Source organism: Hippichthys cyanospilos, chromosome 8 (assembly GCF_059441005.1).
Source record: "Hippichthys cyanospilos isolate Australia breed blue-spotted pipefish chromosome 8, RoL_Hcya_1.0, whole genome shotgun sequence".
NCBI lineage: Eukaryota > Metazoa > Chordata > Actinopteri > Syngnathiformes > Syngnathidae > Hippichthys > Hippichthys cyanospilos.
The window spans coordinates 8,895,768-8,906,233 of record NC_142376.1 but is presented as its reverse complement, the minus strand read 5'-3'; the positions used below and the strand labels follow the sequence as shown (position 1 = coordinate 8,906,233).

General features: G+C 37.8%; 1 protein-coding gene across 1 annotated transcript; it reads right to left on the bottom strand.

The window, feature by feature from the left end:
• Positions 1–352: 352 nt before the first annotated feature.
• On the bottom strand, positions 353–9,909 carry LOC148420062 (inactive pancreatic lipase-related protein 1-like). Its single transcript, XM_088421353.1, has 13 exons — positions 9,818–9,909; positions 9,672–9,726; positions 8,026–8,177; positions 7,835–7,954; positions 6,885–7,019; positions 6,579–6,687; positions 6,339–6,458; positions 5,270–5,386; positions 4,472–4,590; positions 2,495–2,624; positions 1,821–1,935; positions 882–1,049; positions 353–466 (listed from the first exon to the last, which is right to left on the bottom strand). The coding sequence occupies exons 2-13, from the start codon at positions 9,724–9,726 to the stop codon at positions 397–399; spliced, it is 1,410 nt and encodes a 469-aa protein (XP_088277479.1). The 5' UTR covers positions 9,818–9,909; the 3' UTR covers positions 353–396.
• Positions 9,910–10,466: the final 557 nt, after the last annotated feature.

The window sequence follows — 10,466 nt, the reverse complement described above, 5'->3', positions numbered from 1 at the left end:
CCAGAATTTGTAAACGTAGAAAGGGAGGAAGAACCTTTCATTCTTAGATCCTCTCCTGTTGAAGGATCATCCAAATTTGTTCCCGTCTCACTTTTCAAGCACAGACTTAAAATCTTCCTCTTTTGGAATATAGTTAGGGCTGACTTCACCTACTCCGAACTATTTTTGAGAAGCTCTTGAGCAAGAGATGCCCCCAGCTCTCTCATTTTGAACTTCTCAGGTTTTCCATACAGTGTGATCATACGGCACAATGCAAATTGAAATTGAGGAATTCAATTCAATATGCATAAGATTTAATGTAGTTACATCATTATTGATGTGCGTTTGATGAATGACAAGAAAATGGAAATGATTCACTTCATGATCTTTATTAAAAGGTTGCTTGCACAATGAAGTTTATGCTTGGCAAGGAAGCACTGACTGAATCACATTTTCTGCGACATTTTCTGTTCCACAGAAGTGAGTGCTGCAAGAGAGAGGAAAAAGAAATTAATGGACAACGTAAAAAACATTAGACTTGCAGTGACTGTAATTTTTAGTTTGAATTTAATGCATTTGAGGAATAAGAGTCCATATACTTGAGGAACACTGATACCCCAAAACACATACACTTAAATCACCAAATAAATACAGTTTTTTGTTTTGTTTGTTTTTTAGGTTTCCTCCAGCAAAAGCGGAATGCATTTTATGTCCCTCTCTAAATGCCAGTCCAATGCTGCTCTCTAGTGGCCAAAATGAGTACTTCAACATATCAGTAAAGCGTGTCCATTACGACATTACATTGATTTGTTTTGTATGTTCAGAGAAAAAGTAGTGCACACAATTGGAAAAAAAATAAGCGATCCTGTTTGTTTTGCAGTTAAGAACTTTTGTTTACTTACACTTGCTTGTCTTTTGCCCTTATCAGCTCCACTTTGGAGGCCCCATACTTTGGATTCAAGGGGTTGAAGATGTGGTTGTTCCATCGGAATTTCACCTCTGTTACGGTTCTCACATCAACCTCGGCATCAATGCGCACTTCGTAAGTCTTTCCTGGAGTCATTGTGCCCCTGAGAACAGGTAAGACGGATCACCTAAATCAGTTGAATTAATTTAAAGTTGATGCTTTAACTTTGACTGGTCCTCCATAAGTATGTACATGTAAATTGTAACCTATGCAATGAATTAACTAAGAATACGTTGAGCCTGCTTTAAAAAAAAAAAAAAGTTATCCCTGGAGCTAGACGTTTAATGTCACTTTTTTTTCAATATTGTACTTATTTTTTTTCTTTTAACCCTTCTCTTCCCTGACGGTTGTGAGATATTTACAAAGGAACCTTGTAAGACCCTCAAATTGTGCAAATCTGTCATTTTAGACTATTATGCGGCGCTATTACATGTTTCTCAACAACATATAAAAACATAAATTTGGCAAACGTGGCTAATTTTTTTTGTCTTTTTTTTTTTCAAACACTACAAAATGATCAGCCACCCAGACCTCAGTGAAGTCTGTGTTAGCCCTAACAAACGTATTTCCTTTTTAAATAGTTGTAAACAATGTACAAATAAATTAGTTCATCAGTAATTTGGAACGAATTATGTTCTGTCACCTTTATGCAAAAAAAAAAAAAGTAATGGATACGTTTTGGATAAGTCACAATTTAAAACGACATTGGGCTTTAGCCTTTAAATTATGCATCTTGTTTGACTGACAGCGAAACTTGAGGAAGGCTCGACTCAAGCAAACACAACTCCATGCAATATTTACAAGCCGAACTGATATCTGGGTGTATTTTAAAATCTGCTTAAAGTGTGTGATTATCTGCACTTAAATGCCTTACACGTGAAGTTGGTATTCCTTTGTACTGTCACTTTCTCCAGCAAGTGCCACATACATGAAGCCTGGGTTAGACCAGCTCGGACCATCCAAAGTTACCTTCACATTGCAGCTATAACCTAGTAAAGAAGGGGAAAAAAGAACAAATGTTGAGATGATTTCACCTTTGCTTATTTGATGATACAGTATTGGGCAAATGTTCTGATCCCTTTCATTTGAAATGAAAAGGCACTTCAAGGGGGTTTTAACAGGGTTTCTGCAGGTATCAGCAAATTTAATCTAATGTTCTTTAATGCCATGAAAAGAACAGTACATTTTTTTTTCAAATTGAGAACAAATTAATTGGAACATGAAATAACCTATTCCTAAATTGTTATCGTGATTCCTTTGCAAAATGTTATTTTGTTGAGTTTTACACGGATGCACGTTGTTATCCGTGATTAGCGATGCATTTGTCTGAAGAACAAGCCATAAATCAAACCGACGATGAGTTTTGGGATAAAACATACCTATGTAGCGATACCACTACAAATCTTGGTCCAACGTGTAATAAATTGGATACTGTTGGCACCGCACTGTTTGAGGTTTCGGTTAGGACATAATTAGCCCAAAAAAATATATCGCAATGATTACATCAATGAAAAAGGGTTGAAAATTACAATAAAAAAATGTACTTACGTCCAAAGGGTTCAGAACTGCCAGTGTTGAGGAAGTACTTAGTCTGAGAGACGGTATTATTCAAAGAGAACCTGTCGGCGTACAGGCCCATCAGAGGGCACTTGTTGTCAACGCACGAGAAACATTTTCCCTGCAAAGATCAAGCACAGCAAGGCAATTTTATTGTTTTATTCCACATTTCATACACCAGGTGCAGTCTGGGGTTGCGGTCAGAGCTGATGAAGTCCTAATCAAATCCTCAATGTATTTAGTCCATAAACTGTATGTACAGTAACTTTGTGGGAACCGACCGGATCGGTGCCAAGCATGTCCCCGTCGTAGGAATAACACGGACCCTACACAATGCCGGCTTTGATCAAGACGTGTCCAAAGCCGGGATAAACTGCCATTATCACCAACAGCTGCAGATACAAGTTGTCCCAATGGAAGACACGATGGAGGTCTGTTTATATCTCCCCGCTCCTGCAACAAAAATCCAATCTCGCCCGAATCGACTTCTAAAAGCAAATAAATTGTTCACAGCCGTATCGGTGTCATGTTGCCGCGACAGGTGGTGGCTCCATAAACACGCTGCCATGGATCTACCACTACGCTTCCATTCTTCTACAATTCTTTGGCGAAGATCGGAGACACTTTTTGCACAGGCAAAAATTACTCTAAAAGTATCAAGATACGGTCAGTTATGTTTGGATTGAGACATTCTCCTAAGTACCGTGACGGTTTGCATAATTGACTTAAGGAGATTTTTTTTTTTAAATACGGAACAGGATGAGGGCCAGTGAAGATTTTTTTTTTTTTTTTTGGCAGGAGTCTCATTTTAATCTCAGAATTCTGACTTTTTTTCTCAGTGTTCTCAATTGAGAGTCAGAATTCCCATTTTAGTCAGAATTCTGACTATTTATAGGAATATAACTATAAAGTAAAATTCTGAGATTTCTACCTTTTTTTCTGAAATTTAGACTGGAGTCTCGCCATCCTTTTTTTATATTCAAATTTCTTACTTTTAAAGTGGGAAATTTGACCTCTGACAAAATTCTGATTTTAAAGAGAACAAAGTTAGTCAGAATTCTAACTTTACTCCAAGAATGATCATTTGAGTCAGAATTTTACTTTAGTTAGAACTATCACTTTTCACACATTTTTTGTATTATATTTATTACTTTAAAGTGAGTAATCTGAGTTAATTCTCAAAATGTTCATTATCGTGAGAATTCTCACGTTTGAAAATGCTGCCTTTATATATGAAAATTCTGCCTTTATATATCGCTTTACAGCCAGAATCATAAGTGAGAAATCCAATTTTAAATTCGGAATTCTGAGAAAACTGAGAAAAGAATTCTGACTAAAGTGACCATTTTGAGAATACTGTAATGTCAGAATGATGTCTTTAAAGTGAGAATTCTGATAATCTTATATCGCACTTTACAACCAAATCTCTGCAGACATTCTAATCACTGAAGCTCATGATTGCCATTTATTTACATTATATCTATCAGTAGTATGGTTTTTTTTTTAAATAATTCCCTTTAAAGATTTCTGACTTTAATGTGAGAATTCAGAGAAAACTCAGAATTTTGACTAGTGACCATTTTAATAATAATAAGTGGGAGTCGGATTGCTCATTTTAAAGTAAGAATTCTGTCTTTTTCTGACTTTGAGAAATAAATACCGAAATTTCAACGTGAGACTTCTGGGAAGTCAAATCTCTGGGATAAAAGCAAGAATTCCGTCAACCTTTTTTTCTTCGCTTGCCCCAATTTTTTTTGTAATACTTTCAATGTCAGTATGGCAAAGCCCCAGTGCTCTCATTGTGACTGCACAGTACCAACCATTTCACATTTTCCTTTTTTTTCCTTTTTTTTTCCTCAGGTGCAATGATGATTTTGGCAGTATATATGCATGGAACTGTTATATGCATGGCCAACATAGTCTGCACTTGTTATGTGTCAATGTGTCTTTATTAGCAGAAATACTTACGGCTGCAAAACTGGCCGCGTCGGAGCAAGGGAATCCTACAAAACCTTGAGATTTAACCATACTCTCCTGGTAGTACTGGTAGGCTCGGACATGATTGCAGGCATCAAACGTTTTTGTACCTGACGAAAGACGATAGATTTGAGCACCACCAGTGTTTAAGTAAGGCGTTAATTACTTTAAAGCTATATTAACATAGACTGTGCAAATGTTCGGTGGCCCTGAGGTGCAAATCACACAAACAAAAAAACTCAGCACACAAAAAAGATCATCACATACAAAAACAGCGAAACACCTTAGAAGAAGCACACAAGAAAAAATGAGCGCACAAGGAAAAAAAGGAGCACATCAGATGAAGGAGCACGCAAGTAAAAAGAGCACAGTAAAAAACAGCATGCAAGTAAAAAAGAAGACCCAAGTAAAAGAGATAAACTGGAAGCACTTTTGAGAAATGTCTTAGACTCATATTTGTGTTCATTGTTCCAGTTTTCACGTTTTGATTTTCGAATGGTAGCTGCAGAGTAAACAAACGAAAACAGTTTATAGAGGACAGTTTATAGTTTACGTGCGATCTTTGAGATTATGTTGTGTTCATTTTGACTTCAGTTTCCATTGTTTGAATACTGCACGTGGTTTCTAATCACAAACTGAAAGAAACATCAAACAAAACAACAAACAAAGAAGAAACAAATCTTGTATGTTGTACTTCTCTACCAGTGGCCACACTTCTCTGTATTGTGTATTCTTTTTTTTGTTAGTTTGAAAAAAAATGTCAGGGGTCTCCATCTGAGTTGAACTTACCCTCCCAAATAGCATCTAGGTCTGTTTCACTGCCTTTGTTCGCCTTGCAACCGGGCATCAGTTCTCCTCCGTTGGGGTAGAAGTCAATGTGGCCAATGGCCTGGGACATCCCAAGACCTGACCATTGAAACCAAAACAAGATCAATTCAGTGTTTATATATATAAATACAGTGATCCCTCATTTTTAGCGGTTAATTGTACCCGGAACCCCCCCGCGCGATAAGTGAAAAAGAAAAAAAAAACATTTGTTATAGACATAGCCTGCCAATCAGCAGTTTAAAAAAAAAAAAAAAAACTGGTGTAATTTGATTTCAAATATATATATATATATATATATATATATATATATATATATATATATATATATATATATATATATATATATATATATATATATATATATATATAATCTGGCTTTTGGATCAAGGCTTATGCAGTAAATGGGTGAGAACAGTTTGAAATCTAATTACACCAGTTTTTTTTTGTTTTTTTTTTAACTGCTGACTGGCAGGCTATGTCTCTGAAGTGTCTCCAGCCGGGACAGATACTGCTGCTTCATTGCTGAGCAGAACTACGAGAAGCGATCCTACTTCTCCAATTCTGGCCTCACTGCAGTGGCTCCCTATAAAATCTAAAAAAGGATTTATGTCCCCCCCCCCCCTCGCCTTGTATTTCTAATTGCACCATATTAAAAAAAAAGTCATAACTAGATTCTAGAAGTCAGATCATCTGTCTGTGGAGTCTCTAAAAGAACCCTCAGCTAGGGAGTGAAACCAGGGCGAAATAGAACCAGTCTTACCTTACTGTTACAAATAATGAAATTCCATTTCTATGACTCGCGGAATCCTATCGCAACACGCAACGCTGTCATAGCACAGCCTTATTTCTACCATCTGTCTCTCTGGCAACCCGAATGGTTGGGACAGATGTTAGGTCTATTTAATATATGGATACTGTACGAGCGTGGTCCTGAACAAACACAATATTAAGTCAGCTTGAGCTTGTGCATTGAACTCAATGCATCAAGTCAAGGTCCACTTGAAACATTTTCACCAACAATAACGGGTACCAAGCTTTGAGCTGAAAGGATGTCCGTCAGTGTGGATGACGTCAACGAAGGCGGCGTCAGTTGTGTCCAAGCGCACTGCGGCATTTGTGCCGTGGAAGTAAGGCTCAGTTGGGTCCAGTCCTGATGAGTGACAGACAAGATGGATCATGAGCCAGTCTGGCATTTTTCTGCTTCTCATTTTGCATAACTAAATAATTGTACAAAATTGCATACAAGTGTGTTTGTGTGTGACAGAATTACCTGTGATACGCGCAAGGCCGCCGATCTTGCTACCAACTTCTCCAGCAACATGAGCGCCAAGGCTATGACCAATAATTTGGAATTTATTTGCTGTCTGCTTGTAGTTTCCCTAGGCCAGGAAAATATTCATTCCAATTAATCATCTGAACCACAAGCTGTTTACATCATATGTCATTTAAACTCTGTTAATGCATGAGAATACGCTCGGTTTGTTTTGCATTCAAAGTTGGAATCATTTTGATGGATAGTAATCTCTCAAGATGGTACTTTATAAAATTTGGGAGTATGAAGGGTCAAGGAACATACCATGAGAAATGTCATCATGGAGGCCACCTGTGCAGCAAGCACTCTGCCATTATTGGCAGCCTGGGCGTACTGAGCCCTCACACCGTTTTTCCACTCCACGGCGATACAGTTCACATTCTCCCACATCAGCATGACCTGGATTTGTCAATGCAATTGTCATTTTCATCAACCAATACATAATTAGGTATTTGCTTTTAGGAATGAAGTTTTGGGACACACACTAGCTTTCTTTCCTATGCCCAGTAACCTAACTGTACTATGAAGGTTGAGCAGTCTCTTTTTTGCACACTTTATTTTGTTTAACATCACTCCATACCAGAGCATGATGAGCAGACTAACTCTTTCTCCATCCTCACCTGCCTCCTTCTTAAAGGGCCAGCTTGTTTGTCTTCCAATACTTTGAGATAAGCTCTTAAAGGGGTGTTAAACAGTGTTTGTTTGAGTCCTGTTGATAAATAAAAGTTTGATTAAATTGACTTAAAATTCTTAGTTTGAGATTTTACATTTTTCAGCTGGTGGTGTTTCTCGAGATTTTTCCAAAGGAAAACAATCTGCCATGGCTTAAAAAAGGTTGAACAGTAATTATCTGTAGGTGCAAAAAAAGATGTTGGAAGTGGTTAATGAGGCTTAATTTTCCCATTACTGCGTTACACACAAATAAATGCTGTGCAACGTAAATTAAGCTTAAATGTGGTAAATATGACACCAAATACTTGTAACCCAAATATACGTATATGACAAAAATGAATGTCCTTATAACTTAATTAACTTCATAAAAAAAAGAAATTTAATCTTTGCTGAGTTTTTTTAATGATGAAAGTATTTCTCTATTCTGATCTTAAATATATTTTGACTTTATTCTCATAAATATTATTACAAACAAATTAAATACAATCTGTAGTTAAACTGAGACATAGCCAGCAGTGAAACCAGAGGCACACTTTTCTAACCTTGCACATCTCTTGTGGCCAATCTTCATCTCCTTTCTGCAGATAACCAGGAATGATGAATCGTGTTTTTCTCGTGGCTGCGTAGTTGGAAGCTTTGATGGTTGGATCAGGCTTGATATCCTAGTAGAGTCAATAACAGCTCAGAAATCTGCTTATTGGGGGTAAAATTGTTAAGGGAGCCTCCTTCTTGCCTGGTAGTAACGGTTTCTCTGGGTGAAGAGAAGGAAACGGGTGCCTAATCTCTCAGCGGCCCACGGCAAGACAGAGGCAGGTCTTTGGGCGGTTCCTCCCCATGGCGGCAGGTCATTAAAGCAACCAAGCTCACCTAAGCACACCTCAGCAGCTACAGATGTGGAAGACATGCAGTTACGTCACAAAGTTGACAGCCTGGTGCAGTCTTTTCCTGGCCCTCAGATCACTAGTCCTCTATTTTGGGGTTTGCTTGATAATATCCCAAATACTGTAAATGCAGTTGAAAAGAAGACTTCATCGTGGAAAATTTGCTTGTTACATCTACAATGATGTTCTTGGGAGAGCTACTCAAAAAATCGAGCGGTACACGCTTATCGCTTAAAATTATCGTTGTTGTGATTTCATGTATATGTCACCTTTTGTCATTTTAAGTGTTTGTCACCTCTGTCATATTGCCTGTATTTACTGTTCTAAAATTGATCTATCAGTTGCTATGCAGTGACTATGGTTGGCTGTATCATGTCATGTGATCGTCAAACTCTCAAGCCGTCATGCTAAGCTGTGCTCCTTGTATCTTTCCAAATCATGTTTTTGAGTCTAGCTCATTTTCCTGAGTCTAGCTCTTTGAGTTTTGTTTCCGAGTCTATTTTTTGAAGTGCCCGCTATGATTGCATTGGATTATTTTGAGTAGAAAGAGTTTTTAGTTTTTCATATATGTGTCCTTTCTGCTTTTGGGTCCAAATTCTACTCTTCACATGACAATTATGTTATTGTCATTTATTCATAATATGTATTTATGCGAAGATACTGATTATATAAATTCATCCATCCATCCATTTTCTATAGATGCTTATCCTCACAAGGGTTGCAGGCTTGCTGGTGCCGATCCCAGATGGCTATGAGCAGTAGGCGGGGGACACCCTCAACTGGTTGCCAGCCAATCGCATGGCACAGACAGACACACAACCATTCACGCACCCAATCACACCCAAGGACAATTTAGAGAGTTCAATACACCTGCTATCCATGTTTTTGGAGTGTGCAGGGAAGCCAGAGTGCCTGGAGAGACCCCACGCGGGCTTGGGGAGAACATGCAAACTCCACACAGGAAGGCCGTAGTAGGATGGAATTGTGCTCGGGACTCTGAACTCTTAGACGGATGTGCGAACCACTTTTTCACTAAGCCGCCCATCTTATTAATTATTTTTCACAGTAATTTTGAAATAGATTAATATCAATATGCAACACTTGGTTTAAACAAACAAATTCTGCCAGTGTTCACACTATCAAATGTTCTGTTTTAAAACAGACATTTTTGGTGTGTTTCTTATACTCCTTGGAGGCATTAGGCACACACTAAGATGACAAAATTGTGTGGTACAACTATGCATATGTCAATGAAGCTCTTGAATGTTAAATAGTGGACAAACAATAAAATGTTTGAAACAAAACCAAAAAAAAAAAATCCCAAATTACATTTTTTAACTATGATGAGTTTGCAGCGAGTCAAAAGAACATACGTTACATTTTTTTTTTTATATATTGAACTGCCACAAACATTTAGGTATTCATCATACTCTACTTTATCGAGATGCACAAACATTTTTTATAGGTTTCTGGCTCTGAAAATCAGGAGATAACATACCATAAGATGCACCAGCAAAAAGACAGAGCAGACTTAAACTCCACAGTGGCGACATCTGTTGAAAGCATATTGACAAGAGATTATAGTGTTGTTCATTAAAAAAAAAGAAAAAGAAAACAAGAACCATAATGATGGCCTTTATTTACCGTAAGGTCAGGCAAGAAGACTGCAAAACGACACTGTCTTTAACTCTGGTCTGGTTTAAATAGTGCAGTGTGTTTAGTGTGTTTAGTGTGTGTTTAATCATGAGCTTGTGGGAACCGGGCAGATGGCAAAAAAAAACAAAAAAACGGATAAACCCATACTACATAATAGGTCATGGGCTTCATACCATACATGTTCCAACCTTGACCCTTGGGTCGCAGTAGTCAGTATGTAGTGGAGAATATATAGTTAAAAAAAAACTTACATAACATCCAGGAGATGTGTTGCGTTAGTTTGTGTGTATATTGTACAAGGTAAATCGCTTGCTATGCAAACAAGCCTTATCTTTAGTGATTGCTTGACTCAAGCATATAGAACGTTCACAGAGAGGGCATCTTGAGGGAGGTTTTCTCTCTCTCTCTCTCTCTCTTTCTCTCTCTCTCTCTCTCTCTCTCTCTCTCTCTCTCTCTCTCTCTCTCTCTCTCTCTCTCTCTCTCTCTCTCTCTCTCTCAAAGAGCTGACCATGGAAGTGCCCCACAATGTGAATGCTTGAGTCCTTTTGTAAATGCAAGAGATTAAAACAAAGTAGCATGTTCTGGACCTACAAACCAAAGTATAGCACTGCACAAACAGTTCACTTTGATTAATTTT